Source organism: Barbatula barbatula, assembly GCF_947034865.1.
Source record: "Barbatula barbatula genome assembly, chromosome: 1".
Taxonomy (NCBI): domain Eukaryota; kingdom Metazoa; phylum Chordata; class Actinopteri; order Cypriniformes; family Nemacheilidae; genus Barbatula; species Barbatula barbatula.
Window position 1 is genome coordinate 7543345 of NC_136766.1, and position 24697 is coordinate 7568041.

The following is a 24697-nucleotide window of genomic DNA, read 5'->3' on the forward strand; positions in this document are numbered from 1 at the left end:
CATATGTGATAGGGTAAAACATGAATAATCTGTAAGTAATATAGGAAAATACGCGTCTGTCACCAAAACAAATGTAAACCAAAATGTAATCCTGTTTAAAAAATGTAGGCCTAAAACATGCAACATTTTCTGTTTTACCAAACGTGCCATAATACCGTAAAACTCGTTAAAATAAATAAACATGTAAAAATAATTCAATAATAATTCAAATACGTCAACGTCTGCAGGAGTTGTTTTGCAGATTTGTTTTAGCATCGAAACAATTAACCCTTTATTCAAGCGTAAACATCATGTTTGCCCACATTCCGGATCTACCGTGATAAAGTTCGGAAACACCTATGATGACGTCATGTGAGCGTCGTGCACGCGCCAGTCGCGCCTTCCTTCATTTAAGCAAGATGCGCGTGGAACGAAGCGTTGAGTATTGTGCGAAAATGATGGCACTTTATACGAAGACTTTGTTGCCCTTAAATTAAGACTTTGTTGTCCTTAAATGGAGTCACTCGCTTTCTTTGCTTCGTGAGCTGGTGAGCGATTGACACGCTCTTCGGTTAAGTGATAAACAAACTAGTTGAGCAGGTGAGAAGGAAGTCAGTGGAGGAAACTGCTGGAGCGATCGTAAGCTGAACTTTTTTCATTCTTGAATTCTCACCGGTTTCACTGTTTTGTCGTGTTTAACTTAACATGTCTTCGTTCATTTTAATAATGCACGTAAATGATTCAATTGACGACTTGCATTTAGTTTAAATTTACCAAACTGAAGTAAATAACTTCTTAAAGTGAGCAAACTTGCTGACAGTAACCCCTGTTGAGTACTGAGGGAATTGCTGTAATGCGCCTTGAAGTTCACTGTCAAGAGTCAGTCGGGTTTCATCCACACATGTGGATTACAAAATGACTGGATAAAGTTTTCCCCCATAAAATTGAGTAAAAGTCCTTAAAGGTGTGAGGTATAAGATTTGAGATTATGAGATTCTGATTCTCCTCAGATAGGGTTTCAGAAACCTTTTTTTTCAAAGATATCTCATATCTGGATTGACTGGAATGGATACCGTGGTGTTTTTGTAAACCTACCCTCATAAAGTTTCCTTACTGAAACATGATGCTAATGCTTGTATGTAGTAAACACAGCGCGTGTGTATTATATATGCTATTTATGTATGGGCTTCACAAAAAATAGCTACTTTGCATAGAACAAATACACTACTTTTTTTTTACTAAATACACTAAATTGCACCTTCTCGTCTATCCAACCATTAGATTTTCGTGGATAGCTTTTGTTATAAAGAAGGCTAAAATATATTACAGGACGTGAAAATAAAAACACGTTTCTCACTTCATGTTTGCACAAGCACCCCGCGTGTCTTGAACAAGTATAGACACGAATATCTGCAAATAGTCATCTCGTTTTCTGTGTGGGTCATCATGTATATATTATGAACGTTTCACGAAGCATTCATGCAACTGGTGTTCACTGAATGTCCATCATGTGAGGAACGGGCTGTCTGACAGTGATGCAGAGATGTGAGGAGCTGTGTGGTTGGTGGGTGAAATGAAAACCTATTCGCCGAAGCGCACGCGTTCAGTCCTCTCGTGGAGTTCATGTAAATACAAACGAACGCGGAGGAATAAATCGCGAACGCTGCCCACAACTTCCACTAGGCTCCGTTTACTTGGAAACTAGATGGACCGCAGTTCGCACAGCGCTCAGATGAAGGGTGAAGGTGATGTGAATACTGCGAGAACAGATGAGGGCGATGAATCGGGTGAGTTTCTCGTGTTGCGTTCGCTTTTGCAAATGCGGTTTGTTACTTAAACAATAAAGATCGCAATGTACCGCGCCGTAGCCAAACAGCATCATTCAGGTAATAAAGTGCCTTTTATGAACAGATCTGGTAACACATTTTTACATGCAGGCTCGTGTTATAAGATGTTTTAGATCGATGAGCAGTGTTGGGTTTGAGGGCGGATTGACTGATGCGTGTTGAGCGCAAGAGGAAAATCCATCGCAGCATCATCATCATGGCACTTTATTACCTGAGGCACAGACTCTGATTTAAGGGGCGGTGCGTGTAGACCTGAGCTGTCAGATGGGTATTTTCCCTCTTGGAACGAGTCTTCGAAGAGAAATCTGCTACTTTAGTGTCATATATTGATATTTTAGACGGGTTGAGTCGAATATAAAAAACGAGCGATATTTTCTGTATTGTTGGGGTAACAATCTTGACCAGTTTTTTCCAAGAGGTCCTTTTGTCTGACATCCCTGGATTCCCTCATGAAGTCTGTGGACCAAAACACTTAGTTTGCCTATATGGCTTCTCCAGTATGTGTGTTATTTTGCTGATTTATGTGGCAGTTCTGATGCAAAATGTGGAACTGTGTAGACAATGTAGGCATTATTATGAGAATTGTCCGTGTAGAATAGTTTTTGTGTGGCGGCTCATATAAAGTTAAAGATATTTTATATCCCCTAACCCTACAGAAAATGCATATTTTAAATTAAAATGGTTTATTTAGCAATTCGAATTAGAGGGACAGCTGGTCCGCGCGCTGCAGGCTAAAGACCTGAAACGTGAATGTGTACATTATAAGGGCATAATGTAGGTCAAACCAGTACATGCACACAAATAATGTATTTGTATTATAATATATTTTAAGTAGTTTAATAAAGGATATGCACTTCATGACTATTTACCGGATATCGATTTGTTTTGTTTGATATTCAAAAAATAACTTAAGAGCTGTGCAATCCAATACGGCAGTGCTCCTTTTTATAAGAATGCAGAATCATAGTTAGATTTTGCTCTGTAATTGGATTGGGAAGCATGATTGGTCTTTTGTTATGAAAAATTGCCACATTCATTTTGAGGAGTTTATTGACCCTTGCTGCCCTTTCCATTTTTGACCCCAGAGCGATGACCTTAAAAAAGCTACAGAATGTCTTCCTGCTATATTTTGCTTGTATAAAGCCATTAAATCAAAACAGACACTTTTATTATAAGACATGCAGACACGTGTAATGTTTGCATTTCCTGATGGCTGTCAAAGATAATGTTGACTGTACATTTATGGAAGTGACTTTCAGCTTGGTTGTGGTATGCGTTTATATCATCCAAATGCATGATCAACCAGAAGACCTATTGGTCAAGAATGCACAAAATACCTAAATGCTTATTACACATTTTGTATATGTTTTTAGTTCAAAGGTTGCTACAAAGTTAGCACTTCTCTCATTTGTGTTTTTTTATTGCCTTGGGTTGTATTAATTTATTTTAGATTCAGACAAACAAGCACTTAACTTCACACCAACTGGTTATTGAGTAAGCTTTTATTATTTACACTTGAGTGTGAGACAGTTGTGTTCCCAGAAGAAAGAAATAATGTTTGTCTTGATGTGTTTGTGCTTGTTCAGGTGAGGAACTCTTGGATTTCAACAGCACAGAGGAGCAGCCCACAGCCCGGGGCAGCATGTGGCAAAATGAGAAATATGAATCTGTCCCATTGGATGTGAAGGGGTTAGATGAAGATCTTTGTAAAGGCCTCAGGGACTCGGAATACCCTCAGAACGAATCCTCTGTAAGTCAAAGCAAAAGAGGAGCTATACCTCTGGATTCATATAGTACATTTCTGTTTAGGGATAAAGACGCTTTACCTGTTTATCTTTAAACACTCTTATGTCCTGTCTTTCTCACTCTGAGTGATTTGCTAGGCAAACTTTGGAGAAATGTTAACATTTGAATGCTTCACTTTTTTCTGATGTTCACAAGCAGGGGATGAATTTAAAGCTAGAGAGGTTCAAATACACAACTTGTCACATTTGCATCGAAATACTCTCTTTATTAACTGAGCTATTGTTACTTTCATTTTATGGTTAACAATGTTTTGTCTAGTAATACAAATACAACAACCCAAGTATATTTCCCTGGGAAGCCAAAGCTTGCCAAACGCATCTTGGCTAGAGCACATTTTTATGAAGCGGCGGTCGTCCCTGGTTTCCAGTATTCCAGATGGTGCGATAGTACACATTGCTGATTTTGCATACTCTGTGGGTGTGTTTAACTGTTTTGAATACCGAATGATATTTGGACACCCATGTAAATCTACGGCACATGCTGGTCACTTTAAAATACCCTCTGCCAAGTCTGAAGGCGTATACGCTACACATTTTTACAACTGTAGTGCAATTGTGCTGGGAGAATGAATGTGGATTTGGTGCTGTTTGCGTGCGCGGTGTTGCACAGTCTTATATTCCCATTGAGAAATTGCTTTAGGCTTCCTGTTCTGTGCTGAGTGTAGTGTGATTTGTTTTATGGGACTATCCCTGTGGACCCGTGTGGTGTTCAGCTAAACCCCTGGGTTGCGGTTCTCACTTCCTCACTGCACAGAGTAGCATAAACTGTACTGAGGCTGAGTTCTGTTGTGCCTTTAGGCAAAGCTCTTAACCCTCTCTTGGACTCTGCAGTAAGCTTTACAAAGTCTATCGGTCCTTTGGATAAAAAGCATTTGCTAAATAACAAATGTAACCTAATCTTAGCTGCTCAATAACAGGAGAACATTTCGCCTTGGAGGTATGGTCTTACAGTACAGTTTGAAGTGCTTTGTGTCTTTTGTTTGAATATTTATTTTTGTGGTTTGAACTGTGAATCATTCAGTATGTTCTGAGTATGTGTGCACCATTAGCAGCATCAAACAGCTTTTCAATATTAAGTTATGGTTTCCTACATTGATTTCAATAAATGGACTTAGGAATGTGTCTTAGATATAATTTACATTCATGCATTAGGAACATAAGTGACTTTCAGTGCATTTTGGGATTTGCGACGTTACATCAGTCCATGCAATTTCTGGAAATGGAACCTGTGACCTTGGTGTGGCTAGAACAAAGCTATACCCGTTTATTGCCATTCCTTTTTAAATGAATTTAAATACTGTATTTCTTTGCCCTTCGTATGCAAAAACTGAATGCCAACTGAATAAAAGCAAAAAAATGTTCACTTGGTGATTTATCAGTGTATTCTGATATGTAAAATCTTGCATACAAACACATCATTTACGCAGGTGATTTTTTTCAGAGCTCTAATAGGAAAGTTCAGACTGATGGGATTATTATTACTGGGATTTATATTTTTTCATTGGCCGGCGGTTTCTCTTTAAAATGAAAATTTGATCATCATTTATGATCACCTCTTGTCATTGTCATCACCTCTTGTCATTTCAAACCCAAAAGAAGATATTTCAAAAGAATGTTGTTTCTTTCCCTTCCGTTCAGTTGCATTGGTTTTGTGTCCATACAAAATAAGTTAATGGGTGCAATGTATGGTTAACAACATTCTTCAAAATATAATCTTCTGTGTTCTGCAGAAGGAGGAAGTCATACCTGTTTAAAATGACAAGATGATGAGTAAGTGATGAAAGAATTCTCCTATTTGTGGGTGAACTATTTAAAAATGTTATTAGACCACCTGTTATCAAATATTTTAGTAATCTGTCAAAAACAAGTTCAAAACATTTTATGTAACGTATAAGGCAAATAACAAACGGAAACAAGATTCTTCATTCAATCGTTTATACCCAAGCCAGAAATGAATCGGGGGTAACGTTCAACCATTAAAACCAAATGTTCTATTAAGAACTGCAAGTAAATAACCGGAAATAGGCATCAGAATAAAATAAAATTGCATTTCTTTTAAAACAGTCAATTTGAAATATGTATAATGTAAATAATGTATTAAATAAATAATTGCATTTTAGCAGGAGATATAAAATAGTTTACACATAATGGTGGATTAACCATTCAAGAACCAAAAAAAGTTTTTTTCACCAGTAATGTTAGTTTAGCGCATCTGTGGCTCAAACATTGGGTAGATGTCTAATAAATTTGCTAAGGGCTATATATTCTAACTCTGTATACCTGTCTAACAAACAGGAAGTCACGCCGAAAAGGAATGCCGCTGGTTGAGTCAGTGTCGCTCTGTGGGCCTGCACAAACAAGCACAGCAATGTTTAAATCTCAACAGCGCCACAGTGTTTATAGTCACCTGGAAAATCAACCCATGAATGGCTCACTTAAACTAATCTTTACATGCTTAACTGGGATAGGAGAGTGTTTTAACATAACGTTAATTACATCAGTCACCTTACATGTTCTATGGCATCCTTGAAGAAAAATTCAATTGCATATCACAAAGCCTTAAAAGGTCTATTATTAATAATAACTGAAAAGATGCATATAATCATGATCTCTTTTATCACCTCCAGAACACTCAGAAGGCCGATGAGGGACCCCGACACTCAAACCAGTGGCCGTATTTCCAGGATGGCAAGAGGCGCATCGATTACGTCCTCACCTACCATGTCGAGAAGCCCGAGAGCACTCACAAGCAGTCCTCCCACTCCTGCATAACTAACTTCTGTTGCAGGTGCAAAAAGGCCAAAGCATCCGCTCAAGAGGACCCTGAACTTGCAGCCCAGGAACAGAAGCTTGACTACCATGATGATGACATGCGCCTCCGCAGGGAGGAGTTTGAGGAGAACCTGCACTTGATGGGCCTTCAGATGGAGAAAGATGAAGGGGTATGTTCTGTTGTGTTGATCGAAGTTTTCATTTTTAAATATAGTGCTGTCAATCGATTACATTTTATTTTATCTAATTAATCGCACATAACATTAAAGTTTCAAATATACTTTTACATACTAATAATTTCACATTGAATCTCCAAATTATTGTAGAAACAACATATTTCTTTAACAACATCATTTTATGAGTGAAAGCAAGAGTACTACAGCTGAGTTTCTATTAAACTGATAATTTTTTCTTTATTTTAACATTAATTATAGTTGTTCAACATTGAAGTACAGTATATTTGAAAGACACTTTAAAGTCTTTAATGCTAAATTCAAAATAAAAAACAGAATTAAACCTACAAACACATTTAATTACTCTTTTCTTTTGTTCTTTGATGACGCGGCATTTAGCCCGTGACTGTATACACAAGACGGGACCAATAGTATCCAGCAATTTCTGAACAGCAGTTTCTGAACCTCAACCACAGAACTGAGGGGCGGAGCTTGGGATTTTCTTTTGTTAAACGCGTACCTTCCTACTTTTAAATAAGGCCTCTTTATAGTAGTAATACATATAGTAATACATTACGGGACAGTACAAAAACCGAAAAACAGATCTCGTTGCATCCGGTTTAAGTCTTTTGTAAGCTGTTCATTACATAAAGAGCCAGCCGTTTTACTAAAATGCCTTTAAATGAGCTTCCAAAGATTACATTTACATTTTTACATTTTTGATGATCAACATCGATACCCATCATATTAAGTGGACCCATCATATAAACAGACTAATTTTAAAAAGTTTTTCTTCAAAGAAATGTGAATATTAAAATAGGATAAATCAAAGGATGACAAAATAAATGCTGCATTAATTGCGTTAAATATTTGAACACATTAATCTTAAAAAAAAATGCATCGTATGCGTTTATGCGTTAACATTGACAGCCCTGTTTATGCATTTCAAGCCATTGTGACAACAATAGTTATTGTTATTTACTAAAGAATTTGCGAGTTGAACCCATGCCTTGGCTTTGCAGGTGTCATGCTATACCAGTTCAGCAACAGTCTTGATTTACTTTTATTTATTGTTTAATTATAGGTGATTTATTTTATGAATGTTAAGAGTTTTCACATGTTAGTTTTAAATTATTTTTCTCATTAGTTTTTTTCATTCTCATTTGCTCATTTGTATTCCCACTGGAGCTGTAAGTGATCGTAAAAAGAGTTTATTTGACTTAAGCTATTATTAAACAAGCTTGCACGTTATACTAGAAACCATAAACAAAGTGCACAACTATCTGAACGTTATTTAACATTTTTAACATGATTACTTTTTTCATGATTATTGCCGTCATTAGTTATTAAGGGCCCATGAAACCAAAAAGACTGTTGTGTTTAAGCTTCATGACATGATGTGTGAACACGACCAAAAACCAATTTTCCAGTATTTGTAGGTGTATCATTACCAGTATGATGCTATGTATGAGGGTGCACATGGTCAGAATACAATGATGTAAGCCTGGTTTTGGCCAATCATAACGTTTGAAAGCAGATGACACGTTTACTCTGCGCTATTAACAGAAGTCAAATAAATAGTTCAGGAATATAGTTTGAAGTTGTTTGTATAAATGTTGTTGGGTTAAGAGCTCCCGCACGAAGAGTTTCTCACAAAATAAAAATATTAACCATATACATTACGTTTGAACAGATACAAGGTCATACACAGCCATATTTTCAAACACAGTGGCGGCAACACAAAGAACGTCCACTTAATCCAAAAGTTGACCAGTATTTTGGTACTAATGTGTGAATGGTATCTTACTGGAAACAAGACAGAACGATATTGATTGAATGAACAGCACATCTGTCTATTTAGTCGTTCTGGAAGTAATCTACGAGGCTTATATGTTGGTGAGCGTACTCCAAAACGTAGGCCAAAATCACACTGGTAACCATTGACAAAACCTCAAATAAACCTAAAGATCTCTCTTTGAGTTTAACACCGTTCTTTTTTCAAAGCTATTACAAAGAACCCTGTTGAGAGCAAAAAAAAAGAAAACAAGAACAAAGCCATTTCCATGGTGAGAATGACTTCTTTTCTCTAAAGCTGAGAAAGCTGAGAGTGTTATGTAAGATTTGCTTTAAATGACCCACTCATGTTATAACATCACATCCCACACAACGGGTCGAACCCTGTCTGTTCATTCCCAGTCGCTGCATTTTACGAACAACACAAATAGAGAATGTACTGTACTTCTGATGGTAGCACACAAACCTACTTCAACCCCAATTCAGGGAAGCACATAGGATGGAAACAACTTCTAACCCTTCCTGAATCTTCAGAATAATGTCAAAGATTATTTGTTGATTACTATCAAATGATGTCTGGGGGACAGAGTAAATAGACATGTTGGGTGTGGATCTTTTGACTTGGGCTTGTGAGAAATCCCTAACTGTAGTAATGCCCTACTGACACACTAAGAATACTCCAGTGACTGCATAGTATGTGATAACCAGCGTGAAGACCCTAGCAACTGCATAGCAACACCACCAAGCACGCTCCAGCGTGTTTTGCGCTACACTCACCTTTTCATCTGAAATTCCTTCACTCACTGCGAACTTGCTCCTGAGAACACAGAAGAGTACATACGCTAAGGCTATGTTTGTTTATCTCTGTTTTTCAGAACAAAATCCCAGGCGTTGGGTTTTTGAAGATCCACGCGCCTTGGGAGGTCCTCTGTCGTGAGGCAGAGTTTATGAAGCTCAAAATGCCAACAGTAAAGGCAAGTTGTTGAATCTTGCACAACTCTACTTTCTGTTTACTCCGTACAATACACACACCTGACATCCTCGTGCCACTTTCAGAAATATGAAGTACGTACGGGAAACAACATCGTAGAAAAGTTCCACAAGTTTATGCACAAAGTCACAGCACCGTTACGGCCTAAAGTCGGGATCAGTGGGATAGAAAATGAGAAACACCTCTCGTACCCGTTCTCACGAGAAAAACAACACCTGTAAGTTTATGGCCATGTGCGGCTGTGTCAAGCTTATATTTAAGATGAAAACTTCTGTTATTGTTTACTCCTTTTGTGTCTTTCCGAACCCATGTGACTTTTATTCTTCCATTAAAACCAAAGAAGTTAAGTAGAAAGTCTGAGCTTATCTCCTCCACACAGTAAAAGTGGATCGACTTTGTCTGTCATACTCAAAGACAAAAAAAACACCATAATAACGGCATAAATATAGGCTATGTGACCAAATATTTAGTTGCTAAAAAGTAAGTTACTAGTAGTAACTATTAACCTGAATTATACATTTTTTAAATAAAAAAACAATTGATGAATGCAAGTAATGTGAATTTATGTGAGATGATGTTTAGGTAAAGGACAGAACAATGCAGAGGCAGACAATAGTCTGACACTATGTCTCTCTGTCTCCCTTTACAGCTTTGATTTATCGGACAGAAATTCCTTCTTCGACAGCAAAACCAGAAACTCAATAGTAAGTAGCGTTCACTCCTGAAAGTCATCGTGTTTCCCTGTCAAATCAGAGTCGACGTGAGGCCAGATGTCGTTGATCCTCTTATTTGATTACCAAAGTGTCTGTGTGTCTTATACCAAAATGTCAGTCTCATCAAAGTTGTTGTTTTTGTAGAGAGTACTTTAAATATATCACCTGACCAATCACATATTGTGCTATTTGTACAGCAGAGGTTTTAAAAGTTAAAATTGTTTTGATATTTTGAAGTGATTAATGAGTAAATATTTTATATCAGGTGTACGAGATTTTAAAACGGACAAAGTGCACACGGGCCAAATATATCATGGGTAAGTCAAACCTTAACATTTACTGCCTCTTGTGGCTGCAAAATATATATTTTTAAATTCCCTTTGACTGATGTTATGCAGTTTTTTTTTAAAGCTTAAAATCAAATCTGATCCCTAAATATTGATATAATGTCAAATGTGATTTAAATGTGGGTAAACTGCCAAATTTGTAATGAAATTCGGTCCTCTTTCTCCTACTGTACCTGGGTAACTGTCTGCGGGCACTGAAACGTGCTTTGGTTAATGTGCAAGAATCATTTTACAGAGCAACAATACGCAATAACAATATTGTTGGTTTGATGATTAGCATAAATTTGTTCTTAAAAAGTAAATACATAAGGTCATCATTAAGTATCCTGAATGCAAATGAAAATACAAGAGTTTTTGTATTTGTTTCACATTTGCAGGAATCAGCAGTCTGCTGGGCAGTGGTGTCTACACAGCGGCGTACCCCTTACATGATGTAAGTGTTCAAACAACCCCTCAGAACTCTCCTATGGATGTTATATTTCCTGCGTCATTAAATATCATTACTTCAATTACAGGGAGATATTGATGATCCTCAGGCTGAATCAAATGACAGAAAGGTAAAATACATTTTCTCTTCTGTATTCATTTCTTGAATTTCTTCATACCTTTGGGTACATAATTGTGGGTTCCTTATTTCATTATTCTCAGAGTATTAGTATAATCCAGATGGTGTCTGCAAAAATTCAGAGCATTGAAATGAGAACTTAACAGTAATAAATAATGCTTGCATTGTTGCTTTTGGCTTGCTCATGGGAGGTTTGCTTTAAAGCGAGTTTTAAAGCGTTTCGGAACAATTTGTGTTGTCAGAAACCCCTATACAAATAAAATGCCATTTTGGTTTAATTAAATTATTCTCCACCATCTGTGCAGGTACCGTCGCATTCTCGAAAAGCACTTTTAACTCCACAATAATTGTTCTTTAGGTGTTTTTCTAAAGCCACTTCACCTGTTCGGACAGTTGTACTCTGTGGCACTCATTGAAGCTCATAAAAGTTATAATCCTCATAAATTCAGGTAAAATGAGGACAGATAGAAAAATGGTCTCCTGAATCTCCTAACCTTGCTTTTGTAAAAGAGACCTGGGCTGGACTCTATACAGCCCTGCCTGCAGCTAGCACAGAATAATTATCAGTGTGCGCAAATCACCAAGGCAACAGGATCATTTCACACTTCAGCCATCTGTGAGCAATGTTCCTGGAGCCCTACTGTTCAGTCGTGGTGGGTAGTGGAGCCATTCTCAAAATAAATGTAGTTATTTTTACAGAAATGGAAATATCTCAATAAACCTGATTTTTATCGGTAAGCCATCAGGTGCATCTGGTTGCATAAGAAGTGTTTAAGCATCTAATTTTACACATATCTCTACAATAGCTTATCTTGCTGTTGATGTGTTTTTATTTCTCCATCATTTTATTTCCGGTCAACTATTACAAGTAGAAATGGGAATTATAAGCAGTGTAATGAGTTTGGGTGCAATTGGTTGCTCAAAGCTCAACGCCAAACAAAAACTATGCCGCTTTTGTACATATTAACATTTGTTATTGTCAATGAACACGAAAAATTGCATTGCATTGTTTAAAACTACTTGTTTTGGTTGTGCAAATGTTTTCTTTGTTTGTTTGTATGTGCTAACAGAAACACACATCATTAAAGTAATTGTATTTTCTGTGCATTATAGATTACACATCTCAGTGTGTTTTAAATCAGGCTCATATCTCTGGAGAAAGTCCCAAAGCACTCATTCATTCAGACCTGTATTTTACATTACGGCCCCCAGGGACATTAAACCAATGTCATTATGTGCGAAATGAACGACATGTTGATTGAGGGCCTTCATTTGTGTTTATAACAGCTGTCATTGGAATAATCAATCATTTTTGTCATTTCTATTAAACATAATGCATGTTTGAGCTACAGTACTGGAATTGTGTTATTGTTTCTGGATGTATGTAATTCAATTCCTGTTTCTGTCTTTGCAGCTCTTGTGTGAGGAGTGGGCGAGTTACAGCATATTCTACAAGTACCAGCCCATTGGACTGGTCAGGTATTATTCTGACCGCCAGAGGCCGAGACAAGTGTTTGCCCTGAAATTATGAGCTTGTAGGGGAAGAGATTTCAGAAATCCCTTGTATTGAGAGGCGGACTGTTGAAAAACAGAACAAATTCAGTATTCACAATTCGGTTCTAATCGATTCTAATTTATTAATATTTTATTATATTTTAATTAAACAGCTTTACATGCCAAGAAAGCAAAAGATGAAATGTGATGCATACATTATTGCAAATGTTATTGGCGATATATATCATTTATATAGGTTTATATAGGTTATTGTATTATATAGGTTATTGTGTTCTTGTATGGCTGTGCCACTGTGGATGACAACATTCCCAGGTATATATATATATATATATATATACAGCCGCAGAAAAGATTAAGAGAACATTCCAATTTTTCATTTAATCAGCATTTTTTGATATATTGTGGCCAATTCAGTCTGTTGAATTTCAACAAAACCAACCTCAGGAGTGACAAAAAGTCATCCAACAGCAGGGTGAAAGACTCAAAGCATTGAAAAATGAGCTTTTCCTATACATTTACAAATATTCATGTTGTTTTGCTTAAAAGTGAATATGAACTTTGCAGTATTTGAGGTCTGAAAAAATATTTTCTGTTATTTTGACCTGTTTCTCCGCTTTTCATTTTCGGCAAATACTTGCAGATAGAAAATGTTTTTATTTGAAATTTGGGAGAAATATTACAGTTCACAGAATAAAAACTAAAATGTTCATTTAACTGAACACATATACCTATAAATAGTAAATTCTGAAAAACCTTTTTTTTAAAGCACGTAATGTGTAATGCTTTTATAACTATGTTAATGCCCAACTGACCTTAATAGTTTTGTTTTCCTCACATTTGGCCTGTTCAGTGTGAACAGGTAGCCTACTGTATTCGTTTTTCTGTTTTATGTGATATTGTACAGAATTCATTTCTCTTTTTTTCTTGTGATTTGAGGGATAGGTATGGTAAACAGAATAGAAAACAGTAAGACATCGAGTTAGGTGATCTTTATTTTCTCTTCACTTTTTCCCTCTTAGGAAATATTTTGGTGAGAAAGTGGGCCTGTACTTCGCCTGGTTGGGTGTGTATACACAGATGCTAATCCCGGCAGCAATCGTGGGGGTTATTGTGTTCTTGTATGGCTGTGCTACTGTGGATGACAACATTCCCAGGTAAAATTGATTGTATAATTGCCTTTTTACACAATGCACTTTATAGCATGTGATCCTCCCTGACAGGTTAATTGATTTATACACATATTAGCAGTCGTTTGTTGAGCTACGATAAACAGACTGCGTTGCCTAGAACAGTTTAGTGAACACTTCCATGTCATTCAAATGCATTGGACTGTCCCACATCTATTTGAAACAAGTCCCAACAACGGTTCTTGAATGCAGCATGCATATTTCCGCAATGGGTTTGAACTTCATGGAAAGATGTTTTAAAGATGAAATGTCCAGCCGTAAATGCGCTTTTAAGAGAAAAACTGATGGATTTTGCAGCAAGTGGTGATTAGAGTGGGTATGAAATGGACTGTAATGTAGCACATAATGAGAGTGACTCACCAAGGCATTCATTAATTTCAGAGATGCCACTGCTAAGGGCAATAAAACTGCCTACCTAGTAAATTTTTAAAGGCATCAGAGGCGTGCATCTCATGTAAATCTTGTTTCTAAAGGTGGGCAGCAACATTATGCTGCTTTGAGGATGCCTTGATTGACCCAAATGATAAGGAAGCATCCTATCTTTTGTGAAGAAGGCAGTCCCGGAATGCATATGGCTGATGCAAGATGTTGGATAAAAATGAAACTTAAATACTTCTCATTCATTATTCAAAAGCAACAGTAAAAGTAGTTCAGTGAATAAGGATGTCATTTTTTTAATGCTGAACTTTTATTGATTCTGAGTTGCACTCCCTCGCTCTGCATGCAAGCAATAATTTGCTGCATATGTGGATTGTTTCGGAAAACACTATTTCAGTTAGAATCCTTTGATATATAGAACTATATAACAGGCGACAGAAATACAATTTTTACACCAACAAAACAAACAATGCAGTTATGAAGAGCTTTCAGGAAATCACTGCTACGGTGTCTGTGATACATGATCAGATGACACTGACATCCGCTTCTTTGCATTCACAGCATGGAGATTTGCGACGAAAAAAACAACATAACCATGTGCCCAATGTGTGACCGAGTGTGCGGCTACTGGAAACTGACCACTGCCTGCGGCACGGCCCGGGCCAGCCACCTGTTCGACAACGCCGCCACGGTCTTCTTCTCCATCTTTATGGCACTGTGGGGTCTGCAGCTTTTATTTTCTTGCTTGTTCTCATGCGCTATGTTGACACTATAAACCAACTGTTGAGTTCTGTACATATTGAGAGCAGACTTGATAAGTGTTGTGCTCTGGGCTCAGTCTCTCACTATTTCTCCTCCGTTGCCCCAGACCAACACCCGTCTGCGTTTAATCCCTGCTGAGATGCTGAGCTTCTTCAAAGCCGATTATTTTAGCTAAAGCGATAAATTTGCCTGTACTGGTTTGATCTCTGGTCGTTACAAGCTTTGAATTGGAAACCGACACTCTGCGACAAAACTACTTAAACCTCGAACTTGGCCTGTCATTTATTTATTGATTTATTTTAACATTTGGCATTTGCTGCTTCAGATATACCAAACAAAGACACCCCGGTTTCAAAATAACAAACGTTTGCTCGCTCTCTCTTCTACCCCATCATGGTTGTATACACCCCTATTGCTGATGGGTTAAGAGAGAACAAACACGACAGAAAACATGAAAAGCTTTGTCTCGTAGCGGTCACAGGGTGATGACCTTTTCTAATGTAAATCGGTTCATTTTTACATGGAGTCGCATGTCTTTTACACGTCATTTGTTAGCAGGTCTTGCTGCACTTACTGTTAAAAGGATACTTCTCCCAAAAATGAAAGTTCTGCACCATTTGCTCGCCTTCGAGTTGTTCCAAATCTGTATACATTTCTTTGTTCTGATGAACACTGACTATATTGTACACATACAGTATTATGTACATAAAATGTATTGTTATACAGTAAAAACACATTATATGATTCTGATATAAATACGAGTGTGTTGGTGAAACTTGCCACTGTGTTACACAGCCACTATGTTCATGGAACACTGGAAGAGAAGACAAATGAGACTGAATTACGTCTGGGATCTCACCGGCTTTGAAGACAGCGGGGTGAGTTAGACACACCCATGTGCATGTACACTTTGCTAAAATGATATGAGTGTATGTATGCTTTGTAGTCGTTTCCCATTATTATCCATGTATTGACTATATCCCGAAGCTTTACTGTTTGTCAAGAATTCAAGACGTCTGTATTTGAACTGATTCAAGTGCCATGAAATCAAACTGTTTGTTTTGTTTCTTTGTCCTGTTTTTGCATAGGGCAAGCAAAAGGTTTGGAAATGGTTCCGTCCCAATAATACAACCCGTATTTTCTTCTTTATTTCCTAACCTAACAGTTGCATTTCAGTACTAACAAATTCTTCATCCTTCAAGTCGTTATCTCAAGCCGTCACATCTCGCTTGTGTACAGTACTCCACCAGCACTTATCTCTCTATTGGTCTGTTGTCGTGGAGGTACGGGAGATCCTCGTTCTCTCTTCCTCCGACCTTACGGCTTAAAAGCTGCTCGCTCTCCTTTCAGCAGTCACGTAAGGTCTTTCCAGGCTCGCCACCCTTTGAGTGGGTAAAATCAGGGGGTGGAAAGATTCCCGAACCTTAAACTGCTGAATGTAAGAGAAATGTTATTTGTGATGCTGAGAGCTTTTGGTTTCAAGGATTTTTCTTTCACTGAATGTCAATGTGTCACCGTTATCAGATTTTCTGTTACTGTCGACCAATCACGCACACGGCTGCTTCTGGCTCCATAATCGGTTTCACTCTCTTTGGGCTGCTTTCACTGGTTCATAAGAGCAATTCTGGATTGTGTGCGTGTCGTGAATCATGATCTCTGTCTTTCTTTAGAGTCACCCGAGAGCGGAGTATGAGTTCCGAGTGATGAAGAAAAGCATGAGGAAGGAACCATCCCAAAAGGTGAGGTCTATTAGTCTCAGGCACAGATGGCAAAGCCAACGGACCATCTGCTGCATGAAAATCTGATTCGCTGGACGCAGTCAGAACCCAGCGGACAGCCTCTTCCTTTGCACTACATTTTATTACATATTGTTCTGCCGCAGACCTGTCTGTGTACCTAAATAACATAGACTAGAATAATTTGCGATGTGAACCAGGCTTTATGCATAAACCTTTTATTTGCAATGTGTGGCCAAGCACAAATGCGGATTCTTGTATAATGTTTATCTATTTACTTAAAAGCACCAGCCTCACTGTTGTAATGTTGTCTGGATTATGGAGTATTACGCTGGGTAGATGTTGACCCAGTTGCGGTCGGATGAAATATTATGTGACTGCACAGCTGTGAGACATGTCTTGGGGCTTGTATTTGCTTTGCTCGACTTGGCTCTGTCTGTCGCTTCTCAGGCCAAATCATCACAGAGGCCTGCTAAGGTCGACCGGGCTCTTGATTTTACGTCAGTTGGAGGATATGTGTGCTTTTTCATGCCTGGATTATAATTGATGTTCTGATCTTGTTTCCAGGCAGAAAAAGATAAACTGACGTGCAGAGATAGAATTCCAGCTTATATGACAATTGTCATCATGATGTGTTTTTTGGTAAGACCTCATTCATTCACATGCTCTTTTGTGCTCTAATACTGCAATGTGAAATGAAACGTGTGCAAAACACTGTTTATAAAATTCACAACCGGTCACGTCGCGCAGTTGACGCAGTAGATCTGGTAGTAAAATGGTGTGTTGCAACTTGATTGAGTGGACGCGTGGACACATTTGCATATTCAAATTGACCCAAATATTCATATTCATTTCTGTGAATTTAAATTAACCAAACACAGACCGGAAGTTAACTTCGGGCCAGGTGCATGTGTCCGATGAACTCGGCAATCAAATGTCTAAACAAAGTATATACAAATCAAAAAGTAATGTTTTCTCCTTATATATTATAAACGAGTTATTAGACTAAAACACAAAATATTCTTACTGTACTTGCTTTAAACTAGTACACGAAAACGATATGTCTCGCTGTTTGTTTTCTGCTCAGATCTTCGTTACGTTGGCCATCGTGTTTGGCGTGGTGCTGTATAGGATCTCCATTCAGACGGCACTGCTTATGAGCTCCACCCCCTCATTCAGAACTAACATCCGAGCCACCGTCAAAACCACTGCAGCTGTTATCAACCTCATCATCATCATCATCATGGACGAGATCTATGGAGCAATCGCGCGCTGGCTCACTGTTCTTGGTACATCTGGTTGCTGTTGTCTGAGCATTTAGTTTGTGTTGCGAAATCAAAGCGTTTACAGCGTCGATGTTTTCAACCCATCAGAGGTGCCGAAAACGGACAAGAGTTTTGAGGAAAGGCTGATTTTCAAGACGTTCGTCTTGAAGTTTGCCAACGCATTCACCCCTATTGTGTACCTGGCGTTTTTCAGAGGCAGGTGAGGGCTGTCCGTCTTGATATGTTACACACTTTCAATATGGTTAGGCAGGAACTGTGCACAAATCACTCTTTACGTTAATGACTTGCATTGATTTCAATAAAGTTGAATGTTAAGGTTGCCCCTCCCTCCTATTGTACAGTTTCTGTAAGACCGTTTTTTATCTTCCTTTGTGCACCAGGCTGATCGGACGTCCGGGCAAATACATTTATGTTTTGGGGTCCTACCGAATGGAAGAGGTAGATGTCTGGATTTTCACTTCATTGTGTGTGTGTTCTCATGAACAGTCACCTAGTTACCTCAGTACCGTTTAGAGGTGTGCACTTCAACTATGTCTGCATTCTCTCTCTGTTTTACCTTGCAGTGCGCCCATGCTGGCTGTCTGATGGAGTTATGTATACAGCTTTGTATAACCATGCTTGGAAAACAACTCATACAGAACAACCTGTTTGAGATTGGCCTTCCGTGAGTACACCCAAAAGACATACGCAGATACAAAGACATTAATTCTCCAACCATAAGAGAGGTATGGTGAAATTTTTTTCCCACTGTGTGTTACAGGTGTGGCCTACACCTTCCGTGACACATTCGAGATTTAGAGATTTAGAGATTAATTGTCTATTGTTGTTGTGAATTTCACTTTCACTAAAAGGTTCTCCTCCCTTTTTTTCCTGCCCTTGCAAATGTTATTTATGTAGTGCTCTTGCAAATATACTACCCAGTAAGCGTCTTCAAGGGAATTAGGAATATCCATCCATCCATCCATCCATTCTTTTAATTTGCTTGTTCTCTGCAAAGGTCACTTATGAATTATTATCAATAATTATTATTCTGCCCAACCTCAAACATGGCAGCCAGGTCGAACGGTTTGATATTTTATAGACGAACACAAGGGGGTGGAAGATTTGTAGACCTTTAGGAATGATGGCCATTTCAGTTCTTTGAAAATGTGTGGAGCACTGTGGAATGTGGTCAGTGCAGATTCCACGTTGGTCTGCACATGAGCATGTTTGTTTTTTCGGAAACCGCTGTTCCTCGTTCACTAAATTGGTTTTATCATAGTAAAAGTGTACCATTTAGTACAATTTATTACCATATGTGTAACCCCAGTTTTCCTAAAAATAAATACCATGATTAAAGTGATAAGAAAATTCAGTCATCATTTAGCTACACTCTTGTCATTTCAAACCCGCATGACTTTATTTCTTCCGCAGAACGCAAAATAAGATATTTTGACGAAATTTGGTAACCGAAACAGCACTGGCCCCCAATCACTTCTATTTTAGGGACAATAAAATGCAAGTAAATTGCTGTTGGTTAACAACATTCTTCAAAATATCTGTCTTTTGTGTTCTGCGGAAGGTTTGAAATGACAAGAGGGTGAGTAAATGATGACAGAATCTCCTTTTTTTGGGTGAACTATCACTTTAAACTGTGGCAAAACCATGATGATTTTACTAAAGTAACCATGTATTTGTGGTTAAACCACTGTAAATGTCCATTTCAATTATTTATGTATCTGTGTCGCAGTAAACTGAAGAAACTTCTCAGACGACGCAAGATGGACAAGAAGCAGCAGGAAGAGCTAAACAAAACACTTCAGCGCCATGAGAAGGACCACATCCTAGGGCCTTTTGTCGGACTCACTCCAGAGTATATGGAAATGAGTGAGTCACTACGCAATACACGCCCACGCACGGATACGGACACATAAACATTTTTTGCGTTCTCTTCTCGATCTACTGCATCTGCCCTCTTCGGTCCTGAAGGGATTAGGCTTCATAAATAATCTTTTGTAATTACATCCTCCTGTTATGAATAATTCAGTCCATACACAGTCCATTCCCACTAATTGAAAAGACTAAACGTGATTGTGCAGATTTATTTTATCTCACTACATCTTTTGGCGCTGCACTCTATTATTGAGGGGTAAATGTATAGCCGCATGTTCTTTAAAGGAGTTGTTATGGTGTATATAGGGAGTGTGCTGCTCCCTCCTCATATGTGCTACAGCGTGGGCTGGACTTCTGCTCACACAGAGGCATTATGGGTCCAGAGGGGGGCCGGCAGAGCTGCGTGAGATTATGAGCTTTAGTTCTGGCCTGCATTCATTTATAACCTGCCCCCCTCATTTATCCATCCTTCCATATCTCAGACTCCATCTCTCTCTCTCTTTCTCTGTATCCCTCCCTTACCTCCTCTCACTCTGGCAATGCTCACTACTCATGAGCAGGGATTACAAATTAAATATTGTTCATTTCAATCTAAAAAATATAATTTGCAAATACTCTAGTATCCGGGTAGAATGAAAAAAATAAATAAGCGTACACTCTAAGATAAGGAAATAAAATGGTTAATCTAGTAAAAACATAAGATAACACATATTACTACAGCATTTGTACATCTTTCATTTATTTTGTGAATTTATTTTTGTTCCTTGAACCGTTACTAATCCCTAAACCAATAACACTCGGCTTCAGCCAGAAGTGTCATTTCAAAGAGATACAGGACACCTGACACTCAGTGACGGATCATCCAACAGGCATTACTTTACCATTGTTAGAAAATACAGATTGCTTTTAGATAAATTGCTAAATGTTTACTTACACAGACTCGTAACATATAGGCTAAATATGTACACCTATGATATTCGTTAATGCCGTTAAACAGATAACACACTTCCCTAAGAACCTGAGTCGCAGGTGCTTGTTACACAAATAAAGTTTAACAAATGGACAAATTACTCTTATAGTATAATCATTGACAAAGTCTGCCCTTTCATTCTTAAAAATAATGAAGATGTTTATAAGAAAATGCACTTGAGAATTGCACTTAACAATATTCTCCACCGTTTTGTGAATCCGGTGTGTTTGTTTGTGAATTATGGGTCTACATGACACTTGTGCCCAGGGGTCTCTGAATTCTTAATCCGGGCCTGCTGGCACTCATTTTATGTTTTTCTCATTTAATGTTTTTTACTTTATGATTTTATGTAGAAAATAGTTTATCACAAAAAGATGATTTTAGGGTTTTCACATGCAGGGTAATAAATAGTACGTTTAAATTTTATGACGACACAAACTATTTTCCCAACATGCAAAGATCTGATTCCACCACATTTGATAAAACATTCACAGCGTTAGTTTACAGAAAGCTTTGTGCGTTTTGTTTCAGAGGAACCTTCTATGGAAGTATCAGTGTTTTTTTTGCTTGTCTTCTCTAGTCATCCAATTTGGGATGGTGACCTTGTTTGTGGCCTCTTTTCCACTGGCTCCGCTTTTTGCTCTTCTGAATAACATCATTGAGATCCGTCTTGATGCCAAAAAGTTTGTCACCGAGTTGAGAAGACCCATCGCTGTCAGAGCTAAAGACATTGGTCAGTATCTGCACACAACATGCCCTCACTGGTCGGTTTACTGCATTTATTTTATAAGCAAAACTATGACCATGTATTTAAAAAAAATATGTTAAAAAAAGCAACTCAAACTGAAAGTTTGAAAAAACAAAACCTACTTTGTCATCTTGCATTTGTTTGCTTTATGTAAACAGTGGCAGTGTCAGACTGAATAAAAGCCTTAAAACTATAGAAAGTAGCTTCATTGTGCTATAAATGGTTATATTTAATGACTGAGAAAAATAATAAGGTTTTAATGGGTGTAAAATATTAAGCAAACTCTTAAAATGCTGGCTTAATGTTTTTGTGACAGTCAGTTATCACCACCTAGTGGTCGAATTGTATCTCTAAGTGTTGTCGTGGATGCTGACAGTTTAACATGGCCATAAGATCATAAATAAATAGTTTTACTTTAATAAATAACAAACCTTATAAAGGCATTTTTTACTCTTAAAATTAGATCTACTTAATAATAACAATTACAGTAAGCAATGCTTTCAAGCAACCATTCTCATTATGATACTTTTATGTAAATATTACGTTATAAAATTGGCAGTATTTGTTCTTATTTCACTTGAATTAATGCTGAATCTATTCAAACGAATTTACAGTAATTCATATTTTGCATATTTTATTTAAAGTTATTCATTGAATCTTTAGATTTTGTGACTTTAGATTTTGAGACAGCATCATGTTTAATATAATTATATATTGTTTTTTTAATAAATAATTGGCTTTTTGTAATCACCGTTCTCATGTTTGTTTCTGTGTCTTCAAGGAATCTGGTACAATCTTCTCAGAGGATTGAGTAAAGTCGCCGTCATTGTTAATGTAGGTTTTGTGTATGTAGTTGTTTCAAATATGAGAAATTAAACTTTGCTGTGATGTCCGGTCATGCGTTATGTACAAGAACTGCTAAAGGAGAGAGCATTAAACCTGCTGTGTCACTTTGCAGGCATTTGTAATCGCTTTCACATCTGACTTCATTCCACGCCTGGTGTATCAGTACATGTACAGTCAAGACGGGACTCTGCATGGCTTTGTCAGCTTCACCCTCTCACACTTCAACGTGAGTCACTTCCAGCCAGGCACTGAACCCATTAATCCTATGCATTTAGGCTACAACGTGGAATTTTGCAGGTACGGGTATCCGTTTAAAGTTGTTTTTATTTATTGTTCATAATTGTCTTGCCTAATAAGATTTATTAAAACGTGTTGCATTTCTGGTTATGCTTTGTTTAGATATAAAGACTTCAGGGACCCTCCAGGTTCTGACACACCATATGATTTCTCAAGACAATTCTGGGCCATTTTGGCTGCCCGGCTAGCATTTGTCATTATCTTTCAGGTTAGTCACAAGCATAATTAATGGCTTTTCTTTTAGATTAGGGGATAAAATATGACCTGTACATTTCTGGTGGGATTCAGCATGTTGATTCTCTTGATTTTCTATGCAGAATGTAGTAATGCTGATGAGTGACTTTGTGGACTGGCTGATCCCAGACATTCCCAAGGACATTAGCACTCAGATACACAAGGAGAGGAACCTCATAGTCGAGTTGTTCATGAAGGAGGAACAGGGCAAGAAGTTTAGGAATACTCTCAGTGATCCAAGTCCTCAGCAGCTTCGCTCGCGTCCCAGTTCACAAGCATAGCAATTTATCACTGAGAAAAGCAGGAATAATATCCAGCCCAGAGCCTGTTTAAGACTCCACCCAGCTCTGATGACCTGCCTAAATACCTGGCAACATGAAAAGGCTGTAGAGTACATACGGCAGGACGGCTGGTCCTCCTAAATGACCAAAGTTGTATTTATGAATGGTACTGAGACTGCCGCTTACACAACGGAAAAGCAGTCAAACCTGAAATTTTTTTTTTTCTTTTCTTTTGTCTGTTACTGAATTAAACGCAGGTTTTTTTCTATTAGCGACATTCGATTTCTGCAGGTAGAGTGATATGGTGTGTGCGCTCATGGGTCTGTATTGTTTCCTGGTTGAACTGATGTAGTATCATTGCTGCTTTGGCTAATGAGCTTTTTTTAAATACAATGCTTTTACAATTCATTTTACCATAAATTGAAATTTTAAAAAACGCAGTTTTTTTAATTGACAGGATATAAACATTGTTCCGACTTTAAAGTACTTTTTTATTTTTCATATTAGACATTTCATGCAGGTTATTTCTAGTCAAGTTTTTAGTCAACTAAGCAATTAAACCTTTGTCTAGGTGCAAAAAGTAGTTCTGCTATTAAGATCATAATAATGACTTTTTTTCCTATATTAAAATCAGTTAAACTGCAAATATAAAAGACCTTAAAAGCAAGTAAAACAATTGTCACCCTTAGTAGTTTAGTTTATTTGTGTTTTGAGGGATCCAGACTTGTTTATGGGATCATAGGATCATTTGGTTTTATGGTCCAAAAATGCTGAAACAGGTACAGTACATTGTATATAATCCTATGTTGAAGAGGCCTTATTATTGATTAAAATATGATCATGCATTTATTTTAAATGCATCATAACTATCGTGTCTTGATTTTGGCCTCCTGTCTGAATGTTTCTATCCTGACATCCATCAAGCCATGATGAAACGACAACAAAAATGTATATCGGCAAATAATGTTGCATGTGTCTTCCATTTAAAAAGAAATAATCTGCTTCTAAAAGCTTGCTAAATAGGAGAATGTTTCCAATCCAGATCTAATATACAGTATGTCTTGAAACTTAATTCATATTTTATAAATTTGCTTGGCCACACAACAAATGTTTGTAATAATGTTTTATTCATCTAGGAAAAATTGTATTACACAAATCTGCTACAGATCTTCCTTGATTCATTGTGTATCAGATATGTTATAGCTTTATATGAATACTGTAGAGTGTCATCCCATTTTCGGACTGTTACATCTTCAGCATACTTTTATTTCACACCCTGTGATGTCATCATCGTGTTTTAATGTTTCAACAGGGGTTATGACTTTTTGCTTTTTATTTAAGTTCATTGAATAAATATATGTTATGTATTCCATGCTATGTAGACATTTATTGGAGGTCAGTCATCACGTAGGCCTTGTCTGGAGAATACGTTTTAAGATATTTATACTTTTTACTAGAAGTAAGTAGTTAACTCAAGCTGGTCAATGATTTTTATAAATATTTTTTTAGTAAATTTCCAACCCGAAAAGAAACGATGAAAATGAAGCGACGAGTAAAAACCAATATATTATATATAATATGAATAAATAAATATTTGCT

At 37.5% G+C, this 24697-nt stretch overlaps 1 protein-coding gene across 2 annotated transcripts; it reads left to right on the forward strand.

The window, feature by feature from the left end:
• The first annotated feature begins 366 nt into the window (after positions 1 to 366).
• Positions 367 to 24472, forward strand: ano1a (anoctamin 1, calcium activated chloride channel a). Of its 2 annotated transcripts, none has more exons than XM_079455871.1 (25): positions 367 to 618; positions 3413 to 3576; positions 6259 to 6573; positions 9246 to 9344; positions 9427 to 9578; positions 10011 to 10065; positions 10340 to 10391; positions 10799 to 10854; positions 10937 to 10978; positions 12401 to 12465; positions 13521 to 13655; positions 14628 to 14788; positions 15624 to 15706; positions 16499 to 16567; positions 17132 to 17206; positions 17652 to 17853; positions 17938 to 18049; positions 18231 to 18288; positions 18414 to 18514; positions 19580 to 19716; positions 21273 to 21425; positions 22222 to 22274; positions 22399 to 22583; positions 22686 to 22791; positions 22901 to 24472. In XM_079455871.1, the coding sequence occupies exons 2-25, from the start codon at positions 3469 to 3471 to the stop codon at positions 23096 to 23098; spliced, it is 2772 nt and encodes a 923-aa protein (XP_079311997.1). In that variant the 5' UTR covers positions 367 to 618; positions 3413 to 3468; the 3' UTR covers positions 23099 to 24472. The 2 variants fall into 2 exon arrangements, with proteins under 2 accessions (XP_079311997.1, XP_079311996.1); XM_079455870.1 differs by lacking the exon at positions 367 to 618 and adding an exon at positions 1511 to 1766.
• Positions 24473 to 24697: the final 225 nt, after the last annotated feature.